The sequence below is a fragment of the Conger conger genome, chromosome 12 (assembly GCF_963514075.1).
Source record: "Conger conger chromosome 12, fConCon1.1, whole genome shotgun sequence".
Classification (NCBI taxonomy): Eukaryota; Metazoa; Chordata; class Actinopteri; order Anguilliformes; family Congridae; genus Conger; species Conger conger.
In genome coordinates, this window is record NC_083771.1 from 33,705,351 (window position 1) to 33,719,697 (window position 14,347).

The window sequence follows — 14,347 nt, forward strand, 5'->3', positions numbered from 1 at the left end:
GGACTTGACTGCAATTCACTAACCCTGATATGCAAAGCGAACATTTTGAACAACTTCTCTGAATCCTACAGTGGGGACCGGTCGATTTCTACAGCTGACAGGAAGTATGAGCAAACTCATACCTCAAATCCCAAAGTAGTTACTTTTATATTTGTAAACTATGGCAAAACTCTAAGGCAAGGCAGAGAAACGCAATCAAACTTGCGCTGGCAAAAGCAACAAAGCACATCTGTGAGACGAAGGGGTGGATCGGCCACATAGCTTGGGAACGGGACTCACGTTGACGAGCTGGACGTTCTCAGAGGGGGGCTGGGGCGTCTGCGGGCCGTTGGCCATGGCCGCCATGGCATTGCGCTCACTCCTCAGGCTCTGCCTCAGTCGATCGTGAAGTTTTTTCCTCTGTTTTCTGAATGGGGCAAGGAGCCACCGTTACCACACTGAACTGCCAGTATGTGACACAAACATACAGACATCAAGCATGTAGTACAACATGAAAAACTGAATAACTCCAGCAATGATGCGCCGATTGGTTTACATGTGTATGACAAGAGCACAAACAGCCATCCCTCTGGAAGAAGCTGAGATGCTGTAGAAGAGCTTGGGCATGCTCTTCACCTCCAGAGCTTGATGAATGCAAGCTTAAAGTTATCTGTCCAAACATTAAACAAGGAAAAAAACGCAACATAAATCCCATTGACAGTCAAAGATGAATTACTTTGTTTTGCAGTAGGCGACAACACACATGATGCCAACAACCAGGAGTGCAATGCAGATTCCCGTTATGGTAAGCACACGTTTCTGATACAGCTCCTCAGCTTCTGGAAAAGAAGACAAATTATTCTTACACTTCAAAAACACAGATATCTCATTTCTACTATGAATTAGTGTCAATGGGGATAATGGGCACAGCAACAAGAATTTAATGAGGCAATTTTGTTGAAAAAGGATCAAACTTCATGTTAGTGGAATAAATTAATCTTTTTAGTGGAAATTTGCTATGAAAATTTTCAGTTCGTGTGTAAATCAATATTTATAGAAATGATGCATACCCAGGCAGAGAACACTGGATATTTACTTAATAGTAAAAATTACAACTAGATTTAAATTATAATGTCCATATGTGCTGCTATGTGTTTTCAAGTACAATCTCAACCTCTACATATTATAACGATATAGATCTGTACTTCAATCAAACTATACAATGTTCATGTAGTGAGTTCACATTTTCTAAACTATATAGCAAACTTGTTCACAGGAATTTTCATTGGAAGTAATTAGGGGAAAAACTGTCGTCCTAACGTCATTGCAGTTTAAAGGTCATTGGATCAAAGAAATTGGAAATGGTCTCAGGCATCAACCAGGTCAGGAATTGGAAATTAATGTCCAATTAACTGCACATAGATGTATTCGCCATAATGAGTCTTATGGAGCCCATGGCAGTTCTTTTCTATTTTTCTTTTTTTTTAAGCGTTAATTGAAGAGGTCTCCTGCCTTATTATGGGCCTGTACATTTCCTGTGAGCAAGCTCTGCTGTCAACACATTTCTAAAATTAAAACATCGTTAATTAATCGTTAAGAGGAAGCTGATGTCATCTTAAAGAAACACACACAGAACAACTGCCGTGAATGTGTACAGAAATGGAGGAAATGGAGAAGAAACGAAGGAACACGGACCGCCAACGACAAAACAAGGACACACTATGGGAAGAAAGTACAAAAAAGGGGGAAGGAGGGAAAAGAAAGCAAAGAGTTCATGTATAATGGATGGGGGGGGTCACCTGCACAACTGGCACAGCATGCTGCAGACTTGATGAAACAGAGCGAGAAGGAAGAGGATGAGGAAGAGGAGGAATGCATGGGCACAGGGGCGAAAGCAAAGATTGAAGGGATGGTTCCATACAGCATAACCACTACAGCCTCTCTGGTTTTAACGCAGCCCTATCCATTACGGGCGGCAGCGTCTGAACTGGGGAACGGGATGGTCGAATGCAGCCAATGCATGTGCTAAGAGACCTCACCGTTTCATGTATTTTATTTTTCTGGAGTGTTTTCCCAAAAAAAATATAAGAAAGAAGAAGAAAATTGGGGGTGGGACGAAGACTCATTTAAGGGTCCTCGTTGACGCATGCCGAGGTTTACAGGCCACTCCAGCAGTGACTGCACCGCTCGCCCCGTTAGCGTTTAACCTGTCACTAGCAGTGTGTTGTGAGAACCAGTCAAAATAAGCAGCAGCTGGGTTCCTCGGGGAGGGGGCTCCTCGTAAAAGAATTGGCATGAGGCAGAGTGAGAGAGAGAGTGAGAGAGACAGACGAGTTTGGTAGTCATCGCACATTTGTAAGATGAGTGTTATGGCTGTATGATCCCTTCATTAGCAAGGAAACTGGCTGGAAGAGGAGGACAGGCTGAAGCTTCTAAGAGTTCTACATCTGAAGACTAGGAGGAGTGAGCGATCCATACCCATAAATTCAATCCCAAGATGCTCTGCCAATGCAGAAAGTTGACGAAAAGAAAGAAAAAAGAACAGTTTGTGAAGTATTACCCAAGGTTCATGATATAATCAATACATGTACATAAATCACTGAATCAGTGTTTCCACAGATGATTTGTGCTAACATGTTCAAACAGAATTCAACTGCCTTTTATAAGTACTATAGCAATGCTGCACTTGACTACTAACAAGGCACACAACTCTCAGGGCCCGTACCGTATGCTACGTACTGTAATATAATCCTTCATTTGAAAACACTACATGCGAATAAAAAGACTTGGTACACTGTTTGTCTTGCACAGGGGCAGATAAAATTTAGACTGCCAACTGTTCTATACCGTATGCATTTACACAGCCGATCAGACATCTACTGCAAGACTTTAAATATTCAGTGCAGCAATCATGTAATATTACGGCAGAGACTGGATTCATTAAAGATGAAGTCACATTCATTGTCGAGTCAAAATCCATCGCATGCCCATGCAAACATCCCGGCATCTCATAACATCAAAATTTGAGATGAAGAATGACTGCAAACACAGCTATCGTTTATATCAGCTTTTAGTACTTATCTTCAACAGTTAGAAGCAGAATGTCATATCTGGTTATTTCGCAGTTACTCAGGTAAGCATGCTGTGAGGGTCATGCGCTACTCATTCTCGACACAGACTTCCTGTATATCGTTCATCTCATTTCTGGTTATGTGTACCACACAGCCATGCCCGTTACACACATTTGGAAACGAACAAACACAACTACGTTTAGCATGCCATTGCCTTGGTGCCATTTCCCTGCTTAGATGTCCACATTTAAGCGGCACTCGAAATAAAACGGGCTTTCAATATTCAGTAGGTGTTTGTCACAGCCTTCTGTTTTAGCTTCGGCCTCCTGCTTGTAAATAATACTGTCATTCCACAATAGCCTCCCGCCCCCCTTTCCCCGATGAAGGTCACAGACCTTTTGACAGGGCAGAACATGACAATGGGTCCCGGAGCTCTGATGTAGCTATACATGAGGGTGACCTAGACCTTGCCCAGGCTTTGCACCATGCAGAATTGACAGTTTTTCATATCTACCACCCAACTGGATTTTTGAATCAATTGTAAAACTAATGGGAGGGGGTGAGGTGGTGTCATAGCAGCTATACAATACGTGTGGTCTGGGTACTTATATGGACCACTTTACTTGAGTTTACAGCAGCATTCACATGCTGTACTTTACTATATTTATAGTGATATGGTGAACTACAGCCAGTTGGCAAAATGCTAACAGATCTACATATCTTACAACTTTAATTTCATGCCTGCCCTTGACTTTCCTTATCATTATGCCAAAGGAAATTTAAGGTAATCTGGCTGCTTAGATTGCTTCTAAAACAATCTTCTCCTCCTAAACTTTAACATCAATTTTCAGATAAGAAGCCAGAAACCTCATTGCCTTCCGTGACAGGATGAGGCTTTGATTTACTCTCTTATGACTAGGCGCTCAATTATCTCTCCCACATTATAACTGGGAGGTTGTTGGCGGCTGCAGTGTGTCTCAATAATACCTGCCACAAATCACCAACATCACACTACCGGGAATAAGTTCAGCCTACTTATAAAACAAACTACACAACATGAACGACTCTCTTTTTACTGTAACTTATTGCAACACTAGGTTTGGTTGGATTGTCATATGTGATTACAAAAAAAGATCAATTAAGAAAAGTCAAACGAAGTGCTAGTGTTGCAATAAACAAATCATACTACCTAGCCTCATGGGATATACGTGGACATTTCATTTTAAAACTGCATTTTATCTAAAACTGTGTCTGTAAGAAAGTAATTGAGGTTCTGCAAAAAGGTACATATGTGCTCAGAGTCCATGAGACTAGGCTGAAAAAATAGGTAAAAGAGGTCATTCAAGCCCTAAACATAACCTTTTTTGAGAATTTGGAAGAGCACCGAGATACCATGGAACATTTCATTTCCTCAGAAGTAACCTTTAAAAATGTCGAATCACACCAGCAGATAACCTTAAAGCGAGTCATATCATTCTAACTGCTGCCTTTCGAACCAAAACATCAGCGAGGAGTTGAAAACAAGCAAAACGCACAAAAATGAAAGAAACGCAAAAGACGGCTGAAAGCTTACGGAGAGCGGTGCCTTTTCCTGTCAGGTCCGCTCTACAGACCACTATCCATCAAGTACCTGCACCATGGGAAGCTGTGCTTTATCTGCCAAATCTGCTGAAAATGGACTTGGCTTAAATAATAAATGCCTTTGTTTCTATTACAGAAACAATTTGGAGGGCTTTAATGGCCACTTTCTCTCCTGCACACAGACAAGCAGCTACCGAAGAGATTAGGCTGAATAGCTCTGAGGAAATTACATGGTTGCCCAAAGTTTAGTGAGTAACATGGAACATTCTGGATCTGTATACAGCATATTTCCACAGAGATTACATTAGTTTTTTCCTAGTTCAGCTCAGGCTCCCATGCCTGAATATCATTGACTTGTTTGTCTTTTTGACAGACCTCATAATCCTCAGCAAACGGCCATCGAACAAACCCCTCGCTCGCTGTGAGGGAAGGCCAGGCACCACGTCCTGAGGAAATCCATCTCAGCCGCTGGCCGCGCCGATGCCAGTCAATTTCCCACGCAATGCGTCAATGAGGGGGACGTGTAATCCATCACGGCGGACAGCCGCAACATCGCAGGAGGAGTTCAATATGAGCCCTCCCCACACTAAAACCCACAGCGAGTGCGACTTGGGCAGTGGCAGGGGACCGGGGCGATTAGGGGTAATGGGTGTGATCACCTTAATCGCGGGCCTTTGATGTCTGTTTCTCCTTGACCCATGCGCGGGACGCGGGGGCACAGATGGGCTCTCTCAGCACAGCCCTGGTGCTGCTGACGCACCGCTGCGGCTGTCTTTACAGCCGTCCTCTATGACCCAGCCTGCGTCCCTGCAGCGGGGGACCTGTTGTGTCTCTGGCAGCAGGAACCCGAGGCATTAAGGTATTAATGTCCTAGCAGCCCTGCCCCCGCGGTGATGTACGGCTCCCTGATTACCAAGGACACTGCCGCTGTCCTTCCCCGCGCCCCGCCGGCTCCCGCCGCACCGCTGGCCGGGCTCCATCCCTGAGGCGCACGTGTGCGACCGAAACAGGGCGGGGCCATCCGCCAGGGCCTCTCTAACCAGCCCCTTCCAATATGGACGCCACCAGGACACAGTAGGCAAAGCAGTTTCCTGTGTTTGACGCTTATGCCGCTACGAGCACTGCTTCGCTTTCATTTCCTTAATGAAAATGGCGTCTCTGCTCGCGTGCCGATCGGCCGATAGAGAGCTGAGACAGCCAGGGCAGCACGGTTACTGTAAGCACGTCATGGAGCTGCCATTCATCTGGGCCTGGGCCACGGTCTGTGACGGTAGAGCAGGCAGCGTGGAATAGGCCTGCTCAGGTCTTCACAGCACCTCCAGTAATTTGTAACGACTCTGGCCTCTCAGATGAGTTATTGTTCTGAGTGGGAGGTGAGAGCGGGGCTGGGGAGGCAGCTGGTGCTAAAGAGACACCCACAGAAGCGTAAGTCTTTCCTGCCCTGTCAGGTGTCTCGCTCTGTACTCCGCCGTGTACCTAATCTACTTTATCACCCATCCATTTTTCAAATTACCAAATGGCCAAACCGGGAGCAGCCATGTTATTAGCATTCATAATGAGTCAAGTCTGCCCCACGCAGCCTAAAAGGATGTTAGCGATATGCGCTACAGTTTGTGTTACCTAACGCACCTAATTGAACTTCAGCATCAAGGCAAAAAACTCTGAACATGCGAGGAGCAGGTATGGAGGAACGACATACAACACAACATAATTACAACAACGCAAAACAATTAAAAACAAAAACCTCATCCGCCTAGAGTCTGAGAAGAAAATGAAGCAACAGGAAGAAGCGCCAACTGAGCATGCTCCGATTCAAGCACAGACAGGAAGAGGAAACAGACGTACTGTAAAAGCTGGCCATTACGTAGTTTTGGCAGCGATCACCAGTAAATTCATTTGGGCACCTGAGAGGAAACAAAAAAGGCAGGAGAGAAGAGAGAAGAGAGAAGAAGTGAGTTTATACCAGAGCTGTGAGGGACACACGTGCACCGCTGGTGTTGTCACACTGCTGAGGAACTGCTCTCGCAAACATCACGCTCCCCATCATCGTTAAAACATACTTACTTGAAAGAAGTCCCAATCAATGCCTTAATTGAATGCCTCTGAATATCAGCATCAGCATTTTTAATCCAAGCTCGTTTTTTTAGAGTGGCAAAACAGAAGTGATTTAGGGAGATTAAATGGGTTAGGTTCGTGCTGCATACCATGCGCCGACCTTTGAACGATCATCAATCTCTCTTGACCCTTTTTTTTTTTTTCCAACTACAGCAGCAGCACGCTAGGGTGTGTGAAGTAGGGTCATCCAATCAAAATTAAGAGCGTGTGCGCCGATTAATTCTAACAGACAGCCCCTTCTCAACACCCTCCACACACACCAGACCAGAGCAGAGTGCGGGAGGGCCAGGCCTGTCTGTCTGGGGACAGTGATTGGAACTTTCCGGAAGAGGGATTAAACACCAGAGATGACACGTGCGGGCTTGGTTTCAGCAAATGCACATACGTTTCATGTTTATGACTTTACGGCTGGGCACAAGGTCTTGGCATCGCTCCCCAAAGTAATCCTCTTTGCACCTGAGGGGCAAAAATGGAATGAGATGCAGAAGACTGACAACAAACACAGTGAGACAAGACACTCAAAAGGGCAAACTGAGGCACCGTGGTCCCGGCTGGTGCTACGCATTTGCTACACCACAGGACACAAGGGCTTAACTTTGATCACTTATAGAAGGAAAAAGAACCAGGCATGGAAAACTCAGCACACAGTAAGACCCAGGCTAAATCAGAGGCACAGTCTCCATCTGCTGAAAACAGATGAAGTTTTGTTGACATACTCTTTGACGGAAGCGCCCCCCCCTCCCCTCCACCACCCAACATAATCAGTTTTGTGGAGGTTTTCCGTGGCCCTCATTATCGCCACAGTGGCCCGCAATGCACCGCCTTGTCAGCCGGTCTGTTTGACTGGCTAATTGCAGCCTTGCCCTTTCGCTGTGCACAAAGGTAGATTGACGTTTTGGTGCGGCGACGATAAAATCCAGCGGGGTCTCTCGAATCCTCCCCGGGCTCCGTCAGCCACAAAGCAGGAATATCGACGGTCGCGCAAACACATCAAAGATCCCTATTGAGCTTTTCTGTCATTCATCTTTTTTTTTTTTTACTTTTGTTGCTGCCGTTGCTCGCCTAATCCTGTAAATGTTTGCCGCAGTGCAGACCCAACCCTTTTTCTTCTCCACTGAAGCACACCCGCCCTTTTAACAACGTCTCCCTCGTGGTGTCTGGCCAGCAAATCACTCTTCTCTCAAAGGCCTACCTGAGACCTGCAGTGCCACAGAGGGAGGCCTGCTGTGTGGTGCACAATGAGGAGACGGGCATGAGGGCTCATGGGCTTGCTTTCCCAATATAAACCCATTTGGCAGGTTCACTGCTCCCAGCTCCACAGGAGACAGACTATTGACCATCCGCATTACAATAGCCGCTCGGCCGGCCACTGCTATGGGGACTTTAACACGGATCTCAGCACCTGAAGTGGCTTCAAGATTGCACAAGACCTTTCTGTAATAAAGAACACATACAAGGACTAAGGCCCCCACACACCGCCCTATTCCAATCCTAAGCTTCAACAGGCCATATGGAGCCTGATGACAGAGGAGGGCTAAAGCCATCCTCAAGTGTGAGTGTGTGAGTGTGTGTGTGTGTGTGTGTGCCTGTGGGTGGGGTGGGGTGGGGGTGTGCTCACCAGCAGGCAAACAGGGAAGACTGAACCAGAGAGAGAAAAACAGTAAAAAAACGGATCTGAGAAGAGAGGGATGAGTGGGGGAGAGAGAAAAGAGAGGAGGGTAGAGAAGAAGAGAGGCCGAGGCAGAATGAGGGATGGGGAGAGAGAAGGTTTAAGAGATGGAAAAAGAGGAGAAGAGTGTAAGACAGCAAGAGACAGAGAAAATCCAGTGAAGCTGGACTGGGCAGTGTAGGAGCCCTGTCAATCATGCTCTTACTCCAGGTCTGATGTTAGACCGCAGTAATCCCCAGTCCCAGAGCGGCCATCACCTGAGGATAGGCTCAGAGCTATTTTTTGGGATTTTGGAAAAGAGAAGGTAGAGACGCTGGTTTTTTGACCAGACAGCTCAGGGAGACTTGTTTAATGGAATGTGTGTTTTACAGCTGATGCTGTAGTATAGACCATAGGCTAAAGTTAAAGTCTGACCAGGCCTTCTAGGCACTAAACACTACAGTACTGTGCTCCAATTATTTAAAAAAGGCATAGCGAGCATAGGCCTTTGCCATGAACTGGCAATTTATCTCACAGCCCACTCCCCCAACCAGAAAATGTTAGTTAATTGGATACAATATTATTCCAATATCTATGAGAAAGTATGTTAAGATCTGTATGTGTGTGGTAAAAACTGGTTAGTTTTCTCCATCTGTCTAGCCAGATTGGGTCTAAAAATGGAGATCTCAGCAGGGCCTGACCTCTGAAATCCTCTCCCAGATGACTTATATCCAAAGATAAAAATACAGTACATTCCTCCCAATCTATAATGGGAGGTTTTGTTTTACTGCGTTTACAGCACATACAGCAGCTCTACCCCAGGGCCTGCGCCGGTTATGAAATGGCAACAACACCCTCGGAGACAGCAGCTTTTTTCTGCTTAGTCACTGAAGAATTAGAGGAGAAACTTGATTCCTCTGCAGACAGCAAGAGTCCATCCCTCTTATGCATCGGATGGACGGAGGCCAAAGTGTATTAGAATTATCCTTGGCGATGTCAATTCCTGTGTCAAGTGCTTACGGGATCAGAGAGCGCTGCTTGGCCCTGCAGCCCAGTGGCGCATTGCCGAAAAGCCCAGGAGAGGGGGCGCGCTACAGCCCTCCCGAGTGTAGGCTTCAGACCAGCCTCCACCTCACCGCGTACGAAGAGCCCCTTTAATCCCCGCTTCGCTTCTCTGGAGACGGGGGGCAGAGGCCAGGAACACAGATAGGGGGCACGTGAATATCTACATTCTCATTTTCCATGATTGTCAAATAAGACGTTGTAGAGTTCTGTTTTTTTGTCACGGGAGTAAAAAACCGAAAGCTCTCAAAGGCGTCGCTTTTCACATATTCAACTCTATGTAAATGAATTAAAAGACAATGGACGTAATTTTAGAATTTTTTTTTGATCTAGTGTGGATAATATGAAATATGCATGACAATTCTGCCCACTGCAGCGTCTTTGCCTGATGCATTGGTGGTGACTGAAGATTAATGCTGTGGGTTTCTTTTCTCTCAGAACGGAGAGAATTGTTGCTCTGGTTGTGAAAACCCTCATTTATCACTTTATTTAAATATCACTTAAGTTCACTTAACTTCCATTTTCCTTGAACGAGTCGTTCATTCAAAAGCGGAATTTTTTCCCCCTGAGTTATGGCGCTCACTAAGAATTCTGGCAGGAGGGTTTAGCTTAGGTACTGCAGGTTTGTTCTGGGGCTTTGTCTGCAGTGGTGAGACAACTGGCTTCATCCAGCCAGGAGTAGGATGGGTCTGTGTCTAGGATTGGGTCTGTGTCCAGGGTTCCTTGGGTTACTGCTGCATTAGTTCCTGCAAAATGACCAACTGTACGCGATGTGTGACTCTCTAAACTAAGCTAGCTCTCTTGCAGTGGTCTGTAGACTGTAGCATGGATGCTAACTACGGGATTGTGGCTAATGTATCAGAGGGGTGATACATTAGCCCACCCTTGCACAAGTGCAGATTCCACAGCTGGGCGTTTAAGGGCACATTTTGCCTTATTGTATTATTAGTTTACCCTATAAATGTGTTTTGTTTACTTTCAATCAAAGCCAAGAGTAACAAAAAGGAAAAAAAAGCAAACAAGGAAAGGCACTGATGCTTGCGAGCTTTGTGCTTTTCAAACTTTAATTATGGCACGACTGTGTGCCGCATAAAACTGGCTTGTTTGCTGCTTACAGCGGCAGAACTCTGTGAGTTGGAAGGAGACACTAATTTGTTTAAGTACATGCTCAATTCCGGAAAGAGGTTCCCTGCTTCTTCAAGCCCGTGGTCTCCAGTGAGCGGAGGCAGAGGAAGCTGTCTTTCAGCAGTGGAGCAGGATGTTAACCCTGTGGAGTCCAGCACGTCATCAGCTCATTAGATTTACATTCCCCGGGTTGTGCTTCATCCTCCCCGGTGACAGTTAACCCACGCTCGCCCTCTCTCTATTCCTCTCCCTCTCCTTCCTATCAAAATGATTCATCAGCTCTGCTGCTCAACACTACGATCCCAGGCTGAAAAAAATCGAGGGGTTAATTTAGCTGGAAATAATAAGGGCATTACTTAAGACTTTGAAGTATGCGCAGTGTATTACACAGGAAGTGGCGAATGGGAGGACGGATTATGCGCTGTTTGTGCGTGCCTTGCTGGGGTTTGCAGGAGGGGATGGATGTAAGGGTTGCCTGTGTGATGGGGCGAGCATTTATTATGAGCTGCAGCAGCATGGTGGTGCAGTCACAGAGGGTGGAGAATGCGGCCATTAATAATGCATGTCCCCCACAGGACCGTGGAGAGGGGATTTCCACCTGTTCCATCTCCGTCTCCGTCTCCCTCTCCACCCACCCCCCCCTCTCTCAATGCAGAGGCATTATCAGCACACGCAAACATTCATCAGAGCCTATCCCCCGGCATTCTCTGCACATAGTCACAGTGTGGCCCTTGCGACCCATGCCATGATATGGCTTTGGCCACAGCACTCCTGGTTGTGTAACAGTCTATGCCCCAACCGGAAAAAAACGAGACAATTAGGCTGACACTTGATCACCTCGAAACCCGATCATCAATGCCATTTCTGACTTCCAGACAAAAGCAAAAGCAAACGCAAACTTTGTACCAGAGTAGGATTACATTGGAAAGTCTTGTTCACATAAAATACTTTGCATGCAGAACACAAACCATCCCATTATGACAGCTCTAAAGGTTTTAAATCAATAGAGTATCAATACTTGGGATTAATAAAGAATGCTTATACTTACAAACTATGATAATTAGCTTTGTGTCATTGTTTTCACTGGACATTTAAATTATGATATATATTATTGAAATTATATGTCAATGTTTCAGCACTGCATAACAAAGAGTAAAAGTTGTGCAATGGATCATATTCTGATTATGAGTGAAAGTGAAGCCCATAACACAAGCATTCACACTAACCAGCCAATCAGTTACTTAGCTGGCTCACCTGCATGTACTGTATACCTCCATCTTGACCGCTGTCCTTACTGGAACTAGCATGTAGCATGATTGATCCTAGACTCCCTTCAACTCAACTGATTTGATCTCAGTTGGGTATAATTCTTTCAGATTTGTTCAGGTTTTAAATATTAACATGTTATGGTTTCAAATTCAGATGCTGTCAGCCGGTCTGACTGAGATTTAAATTGTGGATATATGCAGTATGGGGAAATATATTGGGGATATATTTTCTGTGTGCAGTTTTTCTCCTTCTTTGTGGGGTGTGACACCCAGTCAGGAAACCCCTCATTTAAGTCCGATCAAAGTTCAGGACAGCTGGTCATGGATTTGAAAATAATTGTTCAGCAGGCTTCTCTGTATAACTGAATAAATGTTCAGGACTAGCGACCAATGGTAATACTGAAAAAGCAACCATTAGAAAAACAGATAAAAGAGAAAATAAAATGTTAAAATGACCTTGTTTGCGGTAAAATGCATGTGTGTGTGTTTGGTGTATGGAGTGGTGTGTGGTGTGTGTGCTCGTGCACAGGTATGGGTGGCCTGTAGCATAGTGGTTAAGGTCCATGACTGGGACCCGCAAGGTGGTTCAATCCCCGATGTAGCCACAATAAGATCCCCACAGCCGTTGGGCCCTTGAGCAAGGCCTGTAACCCTGCATTGCTCCAGGGGACGATTGTCTCCTGCTTAGTCTAACTGTATGTTGCTCTGGATAAGAGAGTCTGGCAAATGCCAGTAATTTAATGTAATGTATGTTTGCGTAACTGTGTCTTACCTGCAGAGGTTCTTGAGCTCTCCTGGTTTGATCTCCAGAGTGAAGCACTCTCCACCGTTCACACAGTACTTTTTCTCACGCTCACTGCATGGCATCACATGGCTGGAGGTCTTTACGGAGGGAGTGGTGCTGGTGGCCGCTGCAAGAGAAGACAAGGGAGGGTAAGTTTACCGTTCGCTCTCAGTGCGCTTCCAGGAAAAAGGAGCTTTCAGCATCAATGACAGAGCAGCATTGACTGACACAGCCAACCCCTGGAAACAGCTTGGATGAAAAATCACCCTCGAAGATCGGCCACAACGGCAAACACCAAGGACATTGCCCCATTTGCTGATAAAGACAATAACAACGCAATAACTCAACTGTGGCACTAGAAATAGACTCAATGGTAATAGAAAATACAACAACAAAAAAAACCTTGAGAAAAAGAAACATTTCTTGTCTTAACAGGAGGCAGTGAGTATTGATGAGGAATATTATATCCAATGCCACTAAAATATGCCTAGAATTTTTCCCTGATACGAAGATTCGGCCACAATGAATGCATGGACTGTAGTGAATATAATGCTGGCAAATGCAGTATTAAACTGGGAATACAGTACAATATGCTTTTGAAATGAAATAGACTTACTCTACGCTTTCATAACATCAAAAAACAATGACAAAAAGCACTTATTCATTGACAGTACATATTCAAGTTCTTCAATCTGAAAGTCCATGTATGAATTAAAATATAGCTGTAGTAGAAACTATATTTTCTTCAAAACAAATGTATTCAAACTTAATTTAACATGAATTGTGGAGCAATTATGGCAGTGAGAAATATTCCAATTACTGCACAAAAATGCACAAAGAAGTATGACTGGTAAAACTGACCACCAACTCAGCTACAACACAAAGTATAGACTGCAAAGTTATTCACTTTGACAAGCGCAGGACATATAGAGAGCAGCAACGTAATAAAAACCTATTAAGAGCTATTACTAAATTATACGAAACCTACTAATACCTCTTAGCAACAACCACATTTTAAAATCTTTTTTTTAAATAACTGTAATAAAGTAACAGGGTTGAAGTTTCCCCTGGTCAATGCTAAAGCCGAAGGCACATCGCCCTCTCCGGCAGCTCACCTGTGATGTTTCGAGACTGTCTGGATTTCTGCAGATGCATTTCCCCTCTCCTGCCCATCGGAACAGAGACAGATTTTCCCGAAGGATGGAGACCTCCTGCTCTTAGTACTTTGAGTGAGCCTCTAATGCCTTCCTCCTCAATACCTGCCTACCCCAGTCTGCAGTGAGGATGCTCATAAACATTTTAAATAAGCACTTTTCCTGACACCCCCCCCCCCCCCCACCCCATCCCCATCCCCACCCCCACCCCCAGACGTCACCCCTGGCATTAGAGGCTTTCCGCATCGGAAATGCAGCTGCAGGAGGGGAGACGTCACGATTCGGACGTGCCGCTGACCCTGCGGCTTCGTCATATCGGGGAAACGCAGACGGCAATCAAGCCAACCTGTCGGGGGATGATTGCGTACGTGACAAACAAGCGCGAATCCTCGATTCAAAAAACGCCCATGGCCTCGCCACGTTCCCATTAGCCCCGGGCTGATTAAGGGTTGGAAACGAGTGCGGGGAAAATGCGTGCCGACTAATCAATACAGCCACCGCAAACCCCTTGACGCAGTTCTCTCAAATAACCGCCAGAGCGGGCAGGCTGTGATTACACA

The 14,347-nt window shown here is 45.4% G+C and overlaps 1 protein-coding gene across 5 annotated transcripts in view; it reads right to left on the reverse strand.

Annotated features, from left to right (window-relative positions):
- Positions 1–14,347, reverse strand: part of nrg1 (neuregulin 1) — a 145,076-nt gene that overhangs the window by 7,579 nt on the left and 123,150 nt on the right. The window contains exons 4-8 of one of the 5 annotated variants that reach the window (XM_061262466.1): positions 12,622–12,760; positions 6,477–6,535; positions 2,458–2,481; positions 716–818; positions 280–406 (exon numbers count right to left, since the gene is read on the reverse strand). In XM_061262466.1, coding sequence (XP_061118450.1) covers positions 280–406; positions 716–818; positions 2,458–2,481; positions 6,477–6,535; positions 12,622–12,760 — 452 coding nt within the window. Of the gene's footprint in view, positions 1–279; positions 407–715; positions 819–2,457; positions 2,482–6,476; positions 6,536–7,131; positions 7,203–12,621; positions 12,761–14,347 lie in introns of those variants that run through there. The other 4 variants (XM_061262469.1, XM_061262468.1, XM_061262467.1 and 1 more) reach the window with 4 other exon arrangements.